The sequence below is a fragment of the Megalopta genalis genome, chromosome 2 (genome assembly GCF_051020955.1).
Source record: "Megalopta genalis isolate 19385.01 chromosome 2, iyMegGena1_principal, whole genome shotgun sequence".
Taxonomy (NCBI): domain Eukaryota; kingdom Metazoa; phylum Arthropoda; class Insecta; order Hymenoptera; family Halictidae; genus Megalopta; species Megalopta genalis.
The window spans coordinates 38,476,407-38,493,778 of NC_135014.1; the positions used below are offsets into that span (position 1 = coordinate 38,476,407).

At 32.0% G+C, this 17,372-nt stretch overlaps 2 protein-coding genes across 3 annotated transcripts in view; one reads left to right on the top strand and one right to left on the bottom strand.

The window, feature by feature from the left end:
- nAChRalpha4 (nicotinic acetylcholine receptor alpha4) overlaps positions 1 to 17,372 on the top strand; it is a 297,477-nt gene that overhangs the window by 124,187 nt on the left and 155,918 nt on the right. For both annotated transcript variants that reach the window (XM_033478915.2, XM_033478916.2), the window contains exon 4: positions 3,225 to 3,334. In XM_033478915.2, coding sequence (XP_033334806.1) covers positions 3,225 to 3,334 — 110 coding nt within the window. The remainder of the gene's footprint in view (positions 1 to 3,224; positions 3,335 to 17,372) is intronic.
- LOC117225393 (uncharacterized) lies at positions 11,227 to 16,233 on the bottom strand. The gene is made up of 4 exons (XM_033478920.2): positions 15,921 to 16,233; positions 15,062 to 15,150; positions 14,625 to 15,001; positions 11,227 to 12,197 (listed from the first exon to the last, which is right to left on the bottom strand). Exons 1-4 carry the CDS (start codon positions 16,096 to 16,098, stop codon positions 11,978 to 11,980), a joined length of 864 nt encoding a protein of 287 aa, XP_033334811.1. The 5' UTR covers positions 16,099 to 16,233; the 3' UTR covers positions 11,227 to 11,977.

Here is a 17,372-nt window from a genome sequence, read left to right on the forward strand (position 1 = left end):
ACTCCTCTTTTTATAATGAATAGAACACGATGCGAAAATTGCGGCAACCCTTTTCCAACAGTGTATTCTTATAACACGATTTTCTTCCAGCACAGCTCCTATTGGTAGTGGGAATGTTTCCGTCGCGTCACGCATTTTGTTGGCATAAGCAGGACGTTTACCTTGCACGTATACTGTGTAGTGTCTAGTAATGCGTAGCTTGCCCTTACTAAAAACTAAATCAGTAGACGATTACTCCTTTACAAATTTAGACGTATAACGACTGCCATTAATATTCGTATACTTTTTAAAACGCAATAACTTTTTTAAAACTGGACTAAACGATTCGAATTTTCTTTGCGTATTATACTAGGCAACGACTAAACTACTTTGCTGTTACATGGAATGACAGAACAAAATAAAAAGTTCTCGTTGTTTAACTTTTTCATCTGAGCCTGAAACGAAAATTTGAAAACCTTGAATATAACACAATTCTTGTTAGTTAATATTACTTAATATTGCTTATTAGTTAATAATGTTTAATATTACTTTTTAGTTAATATTATTTTGTTAATATTATTATTTACAATACGTTATTTACTTCCAATAGCACATTTTAGTCTAACAGAACATCCAAAATAAATTACAGAGCAATGCGTTGATTTTCGAGTTTACATATTTATAAATTTAACATTCGATTATTTAGCACTCAAATTTGGATTATGTTGTAATCTGATGTAGAGAGTTTCTCTCAGCGTCGAGAAACCGCTACATCAGTGAGTTCTGTACACGGAACAATCCTAAAAGTTCATATAAACGTGTGCTCTGTTCGACCTTGTTTTCGAGTAATAACGAGTTTCTTCCTTAACGCATTGTGCTTGCTTACCTTCACAAGAGATGTTCGAAATGAACTCCTTGCATCTGAACGCACAAGCTTGGAGACGTTTTACTATTGACTGTCTTAACCTCTCCATTTCTGCAGATATTGTTCGGATATTTCGGTAGCTTTGTTCGATCCTCACGCAAAACAATTTCGTTCCTATCAAAGGGCATTCTGTACATGAGGGATTTCAAATAACTTCACAAGTAATACGTGAGATGCTACGACAAAGTGATTACGGGATTAGAATACAAAAGTCATAATTAGACTACGGATTTTATGCACTTATGACAAGAACGAGTAGGTTAAATACAAAATTGTAACGACACATTACAAGAATTCAAAGATATTGTTCCATTGTTATCAACTTATTACAATTGTTAAAAGATGTAAGGCCTGTTCAAATAACTTATGTGTCCTATAATTAACTTGGACAATTTTTATTTTGCACAAAGACCCGTAATCTAATCAGAATCAGATATTGAGTTTCGTTTTAAAATTTTTTTAAATTCTAATCTAAATACACTCGGTAAAACGATAATGTTTGAACCACTTTTTAAAATGCGGTAATTATTTCAAAAGTTGACCGAATGATTTGAATTATTTTAAGATGTGAGAGCGACTAGTTTGTTAGAGAATGTGTAAAAAGATTTTTGAAAAAATTAAAATTGGTTAAAATCACAAAAAATATTATGTTTTTTCAACTTTTTTATCGAATGTTATTAATCATAAACCGTAGCAATCTGTTTATATAGGATCCTTAATTGTTTGCATATAACAACGCATGCCGATTTCGATTAAATTTTTTAGCATGCATATAAATCACGGAGGCCTACAAAACGCTTTGTTTAAATTTTCGTTACAGGCTCAGCTAAAACAGTTTATAGACTTAACTTTTTTATTATTTATTCGTTCTTTTTGCTATCCCAGCGAACTGTAATTTCGTTTAAATAATAATCGTTTTGCACATTACTTAATAATAATTTAGTCGTTCTATCTGTACGTTACTAAGTCTACGTCCTTAGGTAGAATTATGTGAACTGTTTCTATATTCCGATAGGATTGTTTCGGCATAAATATTGCTAGAACTTTATAAATAAGGTCATATAGTAGTGTGTATTTTCATATGAATTTTTTTCCACTACCAAAGTGGTTATCCGAAACTATGATACTATCCTATATATATTTCAGATAACTTGGTTAAAAATCCAATAGCTCGGGTAACGTGAAACTGTAATATTAAAGTTTCATTTCACGTAAAACAATGCAGTAATAAAAAGTTTAATGTTTTGCATTTAGGCTTACCATATGATGTATTTATGTAGTCTCTCTTTTGTAGATGATATTTCAATGTATTTCATTAGATCAGATTATTTTGACACTAGTATTTAGTACGAAATGTTACTTTGAAATTACTTTTAAATCTAAATTGATCATTGATTTCCACAATGTTTACTTTAAAAATCATTCGATGCTGACTCGATGAAGTTCGATATTATTGAATTTTGTATCTGTTAAATAACATTCCAATAATTGGAATAACTGATATAGCACCTGGAATTTGCGCAGCAGTGACAATGTTTCGTGTTTTGTAAAAATTTTTCGTTTTCTCAGTCGAAAATAAGATTGACATGGTTACTCTTTCTGGTTTTCTTTATTATATCAAAAAGGCATTTTCTATTTCGAGCTTCAGTTCGATTTTCTCTCACACCGTTAGCTTTAAAAATAAAATAAAAGGCGTTCGAAAAATTGGTATATGACTGGCTTTTCGCATGCTTCAAACTAGGACGCATATATTTAAACATTTATAATGACCTAAAAATATAAATGATTTCATATCAAAGAATTACAAATATAAACTCTTATTTGATTCCAGTTTCCATTATTGAGATGCAGGGAATTTTTATGTTGCATAATGATCCACAATCTTGCTATGTTGCTTTATCTAATATTTGCAGAACGCCCTAACAAGGTGTGCTTGGAGATTTGAGGACATTGCAGGTGCGAGATAATGCCTTAATTTTTTAGCGGTTTTTCCATGAATCCTGTTGTATTTGCCTTCGTCTACGAAATTTTAAAAAATAGAATTAAAGCTTTTGTCATAGAAATTTTTCAAAAGCTAAATATGTTTATAATTATTTTCAATAAATATTTAATGAAGTAAATTATTCTCCTCTTATTGTATTGATTTTTTACGATAATGTCGTTTGACATACAAACAACACATTGAATTGGAAAAATGAGGACGGGATGAGGGTTAGCGAATGCAATCGCGCAAATGTTTAATCGAAATTTTGATCAAACTTTTACTCGTCGAAAAACGGATTAATAATATGGTCATATTTTTTGTGTTGGTTGTTTCAAGTCATGGTACGATTACAAACTGCGATGGGAGCCAAAGGAATATGGAGGAGTTCACATGTTACACGTGCCGTCCGACCATATATGGAGGCCCGACATAGTCCTCTACAATAAGTGAGTCTGCTTGCTCCTCTTCGTTCTATATTCTAATTACATCTCTTGTATAGTTTCACATTACATCTATACATATGGTAGTGGCATTGCATGTTGTCAACGAAGTTAACGGCGCGTGGACATTAATTTCTATAAAAATCAAATCAATGTTTCTAATACCATTGCCAAAGCGCTCTTTACGAAACTTATCATCTCATATTTGGTACTATCTCGGGATAAATTGAGACTAAAATAAATCGACGTAGAATTTATGTGACACTTATATAAATTGGATATAAGAAAGAAAACATATAGATATTGTCTTTGATCAAATTTATTTATTAGATCAACTAGTTTATTAGTTTAGGATTTGCTTTTCATTATAATTACAGTTTACATTTAAATAACAATTCATGTACCTACAACTGAAGTTCCCTTCGTAAACATATTTTCTAATCATTTATGTGCTGAACGTACATTTGTCATGCTTTCGTAAGTGTGATTTTTACGTATTGTTTATAATGTACGATGATGTTCAAGCAATTTCTCTTCATAAGAAATGAGTGTCCACTCGACTAAACGAGAGAGGTACCATCGTCGTGCATATTGCATTTCAAAGTAGAACAGTCTATTTGATGTCAAAGTGCATCTCATATCGCGACGTCGTTGCGAAAGTTACGGAAAAATGTGAGATGGTGTCGACACAGTGATTCGAAATTCAGCTTCCAAGTTTTCTAAATGGGGAATGAATTTTCCTATCGTTCATCGACGTTTTTTTATGATACTTTTATTTTAAGTACCGTGACGTTACCGTTTATTCATTTAATCTTTTAGTCAATTGAACAGTGAGACTTGTATCTTTACGACGTACAGCTTATGTTGAGGATTTGAATATCTGCGGAACGAAGAATATACTTTATCGCGAATGATTTCGATATCCGTATTATTATGGATTACTGATAGTGCATAAATAGTGGAGTCATATGGTCTAAATAATGGAATAACACATTATTCATGGATTGAATATTTTACCGATCAATTAGGATGTGTGTTGTTCGAAATTCTATTTTAAAAACTGTTTTAATCAAACAATTTTTAACGTAATGAATTTTTATTCATTACGTTAAAAATGAAATAAATAAATTTAATTTAATCTCTAACAAAATCAAAATTTCAAAAGTGTGAGATTAATATTTGTCTTTATAAATCTTATAGAATTTTGTTCTTGCATTTATATAAGTCATTTTGTTTAAGCAATTGAAGATTATCCTAAAGCGATAATTTGGAGGCTTCGGTTTTATTTTAATAGTCGTAATTATAGTAATTGAGAGTCGTTGCACGGATTATCGCATCGAATGGCTCGTATCGATCATTATTTTCCCATTAGCCCGATATTTATGTAGGTCGAGAACATCTCCATTATGCAGTTATCACCCCTATCTGTGCACTGCCATCTGGGAAATACGGATATCGTATACAGGTTGATTCGCCTAATCTAACCTCGAATTACTTGGAAAATACTGACTATATACACATAATTTTATCGAACTTCTACCATAAATCATTTTGTACATTTCTATATTTTTAAGTTAAATTAAGTTAGAAAAAGGTTAATTAAAACGTGGTATTAAAAAATTACCATATCTTTTCTGACATTTGGTCTTTTTTCTATATCTGAAGTAATTAACGCAGTATATACATAAATTAAGAGTAAGATTAGTATTTCGAACAATATTAGTATATTGTGTAAAATAAATTCGAAACCTGTATCAGAAATTGATTTCTAATCTAGAAAGAACATATTCAATCACATGTGCATACTAATTTTGCATATTAAACTGCACTGTGAGTTCAATGCATTTATGGCAAAATTAAATAGGTGTAATTTATACATAAAATTGTAAATAAATTAAAGGAATTTATTATCTTTAATACATTAAATCAATTAAAGAAAGAAAGAAACTTGCTATTTAGTTTCTATGCCTTGCAATTGATGCAGACTAGTGATGCAGGCTGGTGATAACTATTTTACAGTCTCGTACCTGTTGAGTTTAGTCACCGTTTCTTTTTTTGGTATTTCCGATGGTGCAATTAAGAAATGCCGCAGACAAAATTTTACCAGTACTCGTTCGACTACAAGTTGGCATACGTGGCAATAATATTGGCATTGAGGAAATTCGAGAAACGATTCGAGATCAATTTGTCTGAATCAACCTGTACGGCTTTCGCATAATAGATTTAAATTTGTATGATTTAGCGGACAAATATTTGTAGCAAATATCGAAAAAAATCAAGGAGGGGGGCGGAAATAAACTCAGATTGGGCTGCGAGCACAGCCCTAGTTTCAGCTTTCACAAATTTCTTCCACCCTCCGCACATATTTGCGTAACTTTTGGCCCATTCGCCGACGAAAACGAGCGAGAGCCAATAAAAAGTCATTCCTGGCTCGTGTTCAGTGAAGGCTGGCTGTTGATGTAGTCACCGGATAGATTATTATTCATATCGCATGAAACATGGGCGCTGCGGCGAATGTTCGTGTGAATGATTCTTGACGAACGAGTTGAGGCCACGGGTGAAATGAGTTTTCACGGTCAATCTCGAATTCTACGATCCTTTGGAGCAGCGACTACCGACGTCACCGCTGAAAACACGAAACGTCCACCTAGATTTTAGAGAAATTGTGTTTCCGTCGGGAGCGAGATCATAGTAAATAGGTTCCCGCGTTAATCTGCAATTCGTTCGCATGCTCCGACCACCCGCGAACGACTATTGAAGTCTGGAATCTTCTGTGTTCGAATTTCTACCTTATGAAATTTAGGCGGGTTCTTATTTCGACCAAAGTTTGCTTTACCCTTCGGCTGCGTACGACGAGGATTCTCGTTATGAAGAGACGGTAACCCTTTGCGTTGCAAATACGCTGATCTTGAAATTTCAATTAGAATTTTTGCCGAACTTATACCCGTTCCTGAATTTACGCGGCACTTTTCTATGTGATTTTCCTTTTTACGCGATAAATAGCACTGTTTACGCGGTATTTTTTGTACACGATCTGAATTTACACCGTCAGTAAATCTTTTTAAAGCTGTTGAATGAGCTAAAAAAATGGCAAATTCAATTACAGACATCGATCAAAAAATTCAATGAGCCTTTAAATCTCGACAACATTTTATGAAATATCAACAAGTGAAGACTTAATTAAAGGAAATATTGAGTACATTAACAATGAAAATGAAGTCGTACTTCCAAATATTTTAGGCAATGGAACTGATGAGTTTGTGCCAATTAAATTAAGGTTGATTGTTTTAAATTACAGTAGCGATAGTGACACTAAATAAAATTTACTTTTGTTTTTTCTAGAATGTTAGATCTTTTCTTCTTTAATTACAGACCCTAATTACACGATTTTCTCATTCTCGTCTGTGTATATAAAGATTTATTATAGCAATTCAATTACTTCTTCAATGACAAATTCTAAAATATTTATTCCTATATTCTGCATTCTATTGTTATTCCATGTCTACGGTATGCGACGAAGGCTTTGCTTTCATTCAGATCTATATATTTATATGAAACACAGGATTTTCTGCGGTGATAGCAATGAAGAATAAATATAAAGCAAAATGGTTTGTGTTTAAAATTAACAAAAATTAAACCCAAATAAACATGATGATTTCCCAAATTCAAATTCAACCATCTCATTAAATTTTATAATTTGATTTCCATTATATCTTTTATTTCATTAATCTGAATTTTGTTTGTTTGTTTATATTTCTCAACCTTTCAAAATTGGTTGACACCCTCTACTAGCAGTTACTTTATATGAATATACTAATGACTTAATCATAACTGATTGGGTGGTGCGCGGGAAAAAAACTTAAGAACTACAGATTTAGGATAGGAAACGACCATAACTATGCTATTTTGGTTAACATCATAGCTAGACTTATACTACTACTACTACTTATACTACTTATACTTCTTAAAAAGATTCATTTTTTTGTTTTAGTCAGCACAAATTCCGAGGTTATGTCAACAACCAACACAATCTTTTTATAACACTCAATAATACAGATGATAACTCACGTAACTTTAATTGTTGAAAAAGTTATTACAAATTTTTTGAAAACTTGCATTCAAACTCAAAATACTTGTTTAAATTCTACGCGTTCCAATATGATGAGTGATAATTTTACGGACTAACAGTTACCATTCTCCACGATTTCAGGATATTTTTATATTGCACTACACTGGATATTCCGTTTGAATCATAAGAATAATGTATACTTTACGAAACGTTGCTTAATGCAGCTGAATCTCGAAATAACTTTATTTGGTGTAAAAGATATTGGAAAAGAAGGTTGAATGAGAAAGAGTCACACATATATATATATACCAAATATATATATACCAAAAGATTTATTATATATATATAATAAATATTATATATATATATATATAATAAATATATATATATAATTATATATATAATATATCTTTATATATATAATATATATATAATAAATCTTTTGGTATATAAAAATTTTACACTTCGAATTCATCCTTTAGCAGATCATATTCACCTTTTTTCATATCAAATTCTTTCCTTTCAGGTTCTATTCATTTTCTGCAAATCAGATTCGTCTTCTTGGAGATCATATTCACTATTTTTTAAATTACATACTGCCTTTTGCAAATTACATTCGTTTTGTGGATTTTGCGAGAGTAAAGCAATATAGATATATGTTTCTAGGATGTTCTTAAAAATGATTATAAATCATGCTATGTTCACTATTAAATAAATATTTTCAATTAACTGTTAGAACAACAAATGCTACTGTAACTAATACGTTCAGAACAACAAATTTACATTGAATATGATTTTGATTAGAATACTTTAAGAAAACAATATGAAGAAACTTGATTCACAAATGGGTGAATTTGATCTGTGAAAGGGTCAATCTGATTAATAAAAGGGTGAACTCGATTCAAAAGAAAACGATGAATTTAACATGGAAAGAAATGAATTTGATTTTCACAAGGATAAATGTTCACGAAAGGATGAACTTGATTTGAAAGAAAGCGCGAATTTGATTTACAAACAGGTAAATTTGTTTTCGAAGAACACATTGATTTGGAAAAAGATTAATTTAATTCGAAAGAAAAACGTAAACACAATATATAAAATCACAATATGATATTGAATAGCGGATTACTCTTGATGGTACAGCTAATCCTCGATGAAATTCTTTCGCGTCTCTGTCCTCATAAATTTTTTCATACAATATGTAAGAATAAAGTTTCATCTTCTCGGTATCATATTTCTCTCTCGTGATCGAGGTACAGCCACCCGGTTGCTCCACTTAAACCCCTCTGGCAACAGATTCCCCGTCTCTCCGCTAACTTGATTTCTCGCGGTTCCATTAGTCTCCTTCTTGCTTCTCTTTTTACTTCCGACGTTTTCGTTCCTTATTTCTGACTTCCCCTCTATTTGTCTCTGTTCTGCTCACTTGAGCGTGGCTCGTTTATCCAGTTTCCCTCATTTTTTCTTCCTGGCTTGTGACTTGTTCGTTCCTCTCAAAGGCAGCGATTTATCGCGCTCCATCGATTGATATCGATTTAAGAAACGAATGGGAACGCGGAAAGTGAAATCGACGTCTGGAACGACCGTTATGAGCTCAGACTTGTTCGCTGATGGAAAGGGGAGAGAAAGATGGCACCACGCGCGTTAAGAGTTTCGTGAAATGGTTTTCAATTAAACCGTAGGACTAAATAAACAGTAGGATTCGTAATTATTGATAAATATCGCAAAATCGTTCCGGATCCCCTTTATTCGTACACTTTTCATTCGACTGAAGTATCGTGAAACTATTCGACTATCGTTTACGCCGTAATTGTCACTCAAGTAGGTAGATAAATGTGACCATTTATACTCCTACACACCATCGCATGGACATTAATAGAGGATCCTAGACAACGACTACAATAAATCTACAAGAAGATTCACAAGATTCTGACCACGTTTTTGAGATTTGGGATCACAGCGAGACATAGCCAACTTATTAACTCTTTGCAATCAAAGCTATTATAACTATGAAACCAAAACAATTTTTACAGATCTGTCTAATGTAATTTTCATACTTACAATATATTTCCAATTTATAAGATATTATTGCATTTTACGTTAAATTCAGTTAAATTCTTGACTATTCTCCAAATATTACGGAATCTAGTAATATAAATATTATTTTGAAAAATGATTCTGTTAAAATGAAAATCTGAAAATCAGAAAATCAGAAAATCAGAAAATCAGAAAATCAGAAAATCAGAAAATCAGAAAATCAGAAAATCAGAAAATCGGAAAATCGGAAAATCGGAAGATCGGAAAATCGGAAAATCAGAAAATAGGAAAATCAGGAAATAGGAAAATCGGAAAATCGGAAAATCAGAAAATATCGTTGACTCGTGTAAAATGGGAAATTGCTATAATCATCGAGTTAATATTGAAATATCTAGAATACTTCAGCCTCGCGGTAATATTATCATCAAAATTCTCCGTGACCAGGATACAAAGGCTTCATTTCGCTTTAATTAAAATACTATGTGATATTTGGCATGGCCGCGTGAAAGTCGAAGAATTAAGAAAATTCCGAGGCGATTAAAGAGGAAGATACCGCAATCCTCGCAGTCAGTCTGTCCGGACTGGTTCCCCTATCAAAATCAATGTTCCGTTAAATGAAACGGCGCGCCTGAAAATCAGCAGTAAAGGCTGTTTGTATTATACACAGGAGACACAGCGAGACTATATCGTGCAGCCGAGCGTCTATCAGGGATGCTCCAAACGCGCCCTAAGCCCCTGTGTCATGTATTAACGTAATATAATGCGCCGCCATAACGTTACCCTGCGCACAAACGCGAGATTGCTGCCGCGATCGCTGCTACCGAGTTTTAGAACAGATTATAAACCTTAATCTACATAATTTTTTTCAAGATGAAATGGAAATGAGACTTTGTAATCTCGCCGGGTTTACGATTCTCCTATGCATTCATGCAGATGCACATGGTACACGACGTTCGAAGGGATACACAGAGTGCCTTTTAACTGGTATTACAACTCTAAACTGAATGAATAAACGTGGAACAACATATCGTATACTGGAACAAGTTCGTGCGGTTTTTTCATTAGTTTACAGGTTCTGCATTCTAAATTTATTTATTTGTTTAGTTAACTGTTTAGTATCAACGAGTCAAATGCCCTTTTAATTTGTCTACAAAAATTCAACATAGCAATAATAATATATTATTAATAATATTAATAATAAAAAAATAAAAAAATAATAAAACTGATCACGAAAATAATGTGATTTCGATATACAAAACAAATACAAATTAAATATCTTAACTTCTGATAATATTATATAACTGATATTTCAATTCATTAAAATTATTAATAATTATAATTATGATCCATCTTAGACATGAGAGATCCAGATTTAAACATAATAGAACGTAACATCTTATGCTGAACGCTCTCTAACTGCCGAATATGCTTATCTGATTCAGGTGACCATATTGCTGACACATATTCATATCTTTGCAAATTATATTCATGTTCTTTCTTAAATCAAATTCACGCTTTTGCACTTGAATTTCATCACTTTGCAATTGATTTCCAACTTTTTGCATTTCAATTTTATCCTTTTGCAAATGATAGTTACAATTTTACAAATCAAAGATTAAATTCGCTCTTTTGCTAATCAAGTCCTCCAACTTTCCTTAAACTGTGACAATGAAAATGAAATCCGAAGTGAATTAGTTGATCTAAAATTCTCAATTTTATTGCACATAGATACTAACTTTCTTAACCAGTTAGCTGGTTTTGAAGTGTATACTGATCATAAAGAAATGGCGACGTGTTAAGAGTGAAAATTCTTAATTTATTATTTGACATTTTTAGTTATTAAAAGAATGAACACACATGTAACAGCCAAACTCCGACATCGATTTATTATAAAATAAAAACCTTTGTAAAAAAAACTATTGTTCTACAGTTTTTTTTCGTGTAGGTTTGCTGCTTTTCAGATTACATCGATTCGAAACTCCTTAAATAACATGTTTTAAGCACACGGATGATATTTTCTGCTGTAGAATTATGAAGCATTTTCTCTATTTTTGACATGATAATAAACTGTGAATTTTTATGCAAAATAAATTTGTTTGCATTAATTGTAAGTTACAGAAACTATATGAGAAATTTATTTTGTTTCTTAAGAATTGTAAGATTGATAAGTTTCACAAGTTGATTAAGTGAAGGTCATGCAGTTAAAGGTGATATAATAATATTTTTTAATTCTTCAAATGTTCATTCTGTTTTGCGTTTGATTTATTCATTTTTGCTATAAGTGCATAAAATCCACAGTCTACTTATAAATGTTTCGCCTTATCAAACGGATTTTATTTGGCATCATGTTTTTGCTGAATATTTTTGAACAATCGAATAGTCTTTGTACATCATTTTCTGTCCAGATTCGACGTTACAACATTGTTGCAACGATTACTATTCACGTATTTTACGATAATAATTGACTTGAAACAAAAATATGTACCACCTGGGGGATATTACTTTGTGAATTACAGTATCGACTATCAAATTTATGCAATTTCTTATTAAAACAGTATAGGCGACGCTTTGAATGCGCAGGGGAAGATTACCGTGAGGCTTTTGTTAACTTTCAAGCTATCTACAGATTCCTTGCTTCTCTTCCGTCGACTTTCGACGCAAGATGACGATCTATAGGATTTGCTGTACATTTCGCTGTCGCTAAATCGATTTAAAGAGATGCGTGTCCACCATGTACCTCGAACGTCACTCTCAAGAAAGACAGACCTGCACGAAATAAAATAAATTAAATTTTAAACCATACTTTTATTTAATTTCTATACGCATTCCTTTAATATTATTTTATTCCATTTAATAATTCTTAAACCCACATAATCTGAAGTATACCTCAAATTATACAACGTATAATATACTTTATAGATATGGAAATACGATTTTATGTTCTTTTTTTACTTCATATAACAAAACATGTTGTTATATAACAATGATGAGGTAACAATTTAACGAATTACAAACAATTTTTACTACATTTTCTACTTAAATAAAGAAGTTTATTAGAAAATTTCTCAAGAAGATATTATTAGAATTTCTATAATTGTAAAAGTTGAAAACAATTACAAGGCATTTTAACCTGTCTTGTAATTCTAGTTTTAAGAAAAAAACGTCTAAATGAACGTCTAAAACGTGAGTTTCTTACAACTAGAATTACATTACAAGACAGGTTAAAATGATTTGTTCTTAAATTTTACAATTATAGAAATTATAACATTATAATATAATAACATCTTCATGCGAGATTTTCTAACAAACTTCTATATTTAGATAGATATTGTAGCTGTTTGAAATTTTTACAAATCTTATCTTGATCATTTTTTCTGATGAAGAAATATTACATATAAATATCTAAAATATTTCTTTATCAGAAAGACTAGTATACTATATTTCCTAATATAATACCTAAACCTTCATGAATATTTTCTAGAAAATAAATGATGTGTCTTGCAGAAGACGTTTCACTTAACTCAATCACTCTTAATTATATTGTTATGAAACGTAGTTACTGTATGTCCGAGAGGAAATTAATGGAAACCAATGGTAATATTTTAATGCACAAGAAAAAAAATCTCTTCACTATCTTTTTGTTACGAGAATGGTGATTATTCAATTTTAGTTAAATATATAATAATTCAAATTTTAAAAGATGAGATCATACTTTAGGAGTATGATAATTATAATGTTATAATTATTATTCAATAATACAATAAAAATTGAGCGAATTATATATCTTTATTCACTTGAAATGGCTACAGTTATTTAGTGCAATCACACAAAATACTTAATAATTGATAATGATAAAAATACGACAACACGATCAACTCTCATTTTTTTTAATGATCTACGTTATTGAAAACGCAGACAGACTTTCATCCGTAAATATTAGTTTACAACCTGCAATTTAGTTATATTTGAATATTCAGTAATAGTTCCATTTTATTTGTTTCACAGAATGTGGAATTAATTCTCCAGCGGAGACAATTCCGCTGAACGATACACATTGACACTGGCAAACGACAAAATCGCAGTGTATATGTGCCTAGCACTGTGGCTAACACACGAACATGAAAATGTCAGTGTAGGTATGTGTCTCGTGTCGGTGATTCTATAGGACAAATAGTGCAGCCGAATAAGGGGTTGAAAGGTTAAAAGTGCCCTTAAATCAAATTGGACTTGCGATAGACTATCCGATAATTTACCAGAGGAAAATATTTTACACGAAGTTCCAGTAGTTTTCTCCCTTTTCCAAAACGATATCAACAAGAAAAACAAAGTTACAAATAGACATTTCAATAAATTTTTCCCACCTAACTGTTTGCAAAAATTGAATAAAAGATTTCATTTAATGAACAGTTAGCAAGTTCGTATCATGCGAAGAAAATTAGGAAATTTTAGTTACGAGTAAATTCTTTGCAAAATAATGCTGCAAATTCTTTTTTGAGAATTTAATATGCGATGTAGTGGATGTGTACAATATAATCTTTTCTTTGTCGTTGCGTTTCTTAATCAAAATAGGAAGTCGATATGAAATGTTTTAATCGGGTCAGTTATGTAATGGTTATCGTAAGTTTAATTTTGTTCAAGGTACTGCATGTGTATCCTTCGTTTATTGGAAAATGTATACGCATAGTCTAGACAATTAAAACAAACTTTCGCGACAATACTAGATGTATTGGGGACAAGAATCTCTTAAACACGAACGTTTTGAAGAAATACTTTTGCTTAAAGCAAATTATTATAAAGATTGCTGCATACTATTTTGAAAATTATTTCTTTCGTCATATTTGAAATAAAAAAATAACGAAATAATCCGTTATTTAAAAATGCTACTACTTCAAAATCATCGATATTATTTCCATTTTTCAATAACAGCATTGAAAACGGTGGTTCGAAATGAATTATTTTAAGCAGTTATCTCATTTTAAATAAAATCTGCTCAGATCTGCCTGAATGAAAGCAATTGTCAACATCGAGGAGAGAATTTACCGCTCGAATCGTGGTAATCACATTCACGGAGAAGAATCACCATTATTACAAAAAGCTGTCGGTCCGCGATGCGGCTTATGGAAAATAGGATAGAAAAGATTCTCATGAATTCCGCTTTGAATCGAGATCATTTTAAAGCGTAGTGGAACGTACCTGGACCTCCGCGCCGATCGAACGAATCCGACGTTCCTCGAGTTAGGTCCCGCTAGCGTTAAACCGTTTGTATTATTCTCCTGCGGGGTCTCCGTAGAGCATGGACAAGCCGGACGCTTGGTTCTCCATGGGCCGCGTTCCTCGATCGAGTGAATCGTATTCTGGAAAGCCTGCAGGGATTTGACGAACCTGGACCTTACTCTGTTGAGGTCAGCAGAGCAGATTGCCTCGAGGTCGTAAATTTTCCTCCTGTACGAGCCGAGCGTTCGCGTTGAAAGACGTTGCTCGAACGAGTTCAGCTCGTCTTGTAGATCGTCGATTGTCCTCTGATACATCCAAGTCCCAAGGCATGCTAGATGGCCTGTCTTCGACGTGTCCTGATGAACGTTTCGATACGGATTACAGGCCGACCGGCGACTAACGAGCTACCAACTTACTATCGACGAGTGTATCGGCTGGTACAATTTCACAGGGCTGCATGGAATCCGTGTGTGCCTGCCTGGGCAGCAGTTCTGCCTCCTGTGATCTAAGGATAATTGTTTCACTGAGTTTTGTTCAACGGAAACTGCTCATTGTGCTTGACCATGTAATTTCGCGCCGGTGATTTTCATTACCGATAAATCTACTTCTAAACACAGAGCTGTTGAACGCTCAGACGAAACGATACAAACTCGCGTCGAATTTCGTGAAAGTGTTTCTATGTATTATATTATTATTATTGTTATTATATATAATATATAATAATAATAATAATAATATATATATATATTATTATTATTATTATTATTATTATATATACATCAAGCTAGCTTGTACATTACTTTATCATATGCGGGTATATTATCAAGTTTACATTTATTAAATGGAATGAGATATTGTAGATGATGCATTGAAAACGCATTCTTCATAATAATTATCACGATAAACATTGATTATAAAAAATGTTAATATTTTTATCACTATAAAATTTAAATGTTCTCACTACTCTCCTAACAATTAATTTTAAAAAATTACGATTTAATAAACATTCATACAGGTTCGCATTGCACTCTTAATTATAGTTAAATTCTTTAAATTATATTCTACAAGTAAGTATACATAAAACTTTACAACTTTGATAAGTTATTTCAGAAGATCTTTTTTCAGTTTTCAAAAAATGACTCTTATAATCCCGTGGAACGTCAATTCAACAATATTTTCTGCTAAATATCTTATATAATTAATATTTGGTAACATCCGAGGAATGATTAATGAGAAGAAGTAAAATTGTGTAACCTGTCAAACTATTGTAATTACATGGTAACTTCACAAACTTTTGCAGTATCGTCATTTGAATTTCCTGATGAAGATTCAGTCTCTCGTGCTTCAGATCTGTTTTAAGGTCCCGAAGCACAGAACGGAGCGTTTTAATCCGTGAAATCAAAGATTCATTGTATTCGAGGTTATTTGGCATTACACGATCTTCGCTATCCATTTTTCGTTATATTTTACGCGGGAGGTGTGCAAAGTCGTCGAATTTATTGAAAACATGAAAGCATTTTGGTGGGATCTACGATTGAATGCGTTTCATGTTGCCACTTGAAATGTTATTGAACCGGTTCATTACGTACCTGACACGTTTGCGGAATAATGAATAGTATTTTAAACGTGTGTAATACACATAATGTATTATGGCGGATACATAGGTATTTAAATGTATCCTGTTCATAAAATTATAAAGGTTAATATTAATAATTATGTATACAGGGTATAAATAGTGAATATAATTTACAAATTTGATAAATGGATTATAGATTTAATCAGCTGGTAGTATACACAGTTTTGCAAAATTTCATATATTTGAAACTTTAATGAATCTTTAATTTTGTTCATAATTTTATTCTAAACTTAAACTACTTAATATTAATTATTAAATGGAGATATAAGTTACCTGGCAATCACATTAAATTGCTCACTTTGTCCACGCTTGGAATTCCTAACGTCCATTGAACAAAAGACCATTATTAACGATTTAAGTAACGGATCAACTAACAAACAGAGTATGCACTAATAAACAATTTTAAACGTTCCAACTTTCTCGATCTATTTCGAATATTCCGTCGGTCCGTAGTTTTCACAGCAACTAAAATTCTCGTCGAACTCATTTCGAATTCAGTCGATTATGTTGCGCTCAACTTCCCGTAAAACTTTTCGCGAACCCGACAAGGAAGTTCGAGGCATCGATTGGTGGCTAATTACGCCATTGAAAATTCCCTCGCGATGATTGGAGCTTCGTAGAATCGTTGTTTAACAGGTGATAGACATGTCATCCCGGAAATTGTAAAAGCACCGTAAAGGTGCCTAATACGAGACCCATTTTTTTAAAATCATAATTTTCGATTAAAAACACTTTTATTGAATGTCGATGCTTAAAAACTAAAATATGTATTCTTCCACAATTCACTAAAAAATACAGAAAAAAATGCCGCTTCTTTGTAATAAATTGTTTATCATGTACGGCTGAAGAGTGAAGGTCTGTGCAAAACAAACATTCTGCGTCATATAATATATTTTCTTTTCGTAATCACTCTCTCATCATTTAGAATAATTTCTTCTTCATCATCTTTTGTGTGAACTACGTTTTCTTTTAGTAGTATTTTTGGAATTGTCTCTTTCGGTTTCGCATTATAATAAGAACTTCCAAAGTTCTCATATTTGAAATGTCAAATATTAAGGAATTTTTAGGATAACTCTTCAATCTTTAACGAT

Coding starts and splice junctions, on each gene's coding strand:
- LOC117225393 (XM_033478920.2), bottom strand. CDS start 16,098: ATGGATAGCGAAGATCGTGTAATGCCAAATAACCTCGAATACAATGAA. Junction 15,151..15,920: donor AAAGTTTGTGAAGTTACCAT/GTAATTACAATA, acceptor AATTATCCTTAG/ATCACAGGAGGCAGAACTGC. Junction 12,198..14,624: donor CGATCGGCGCGGAGGTCCAG/GTACGTTCCACT, acceptor TATTTCGTGCAG/GTCTGTCTTTCTTGAGAGTG.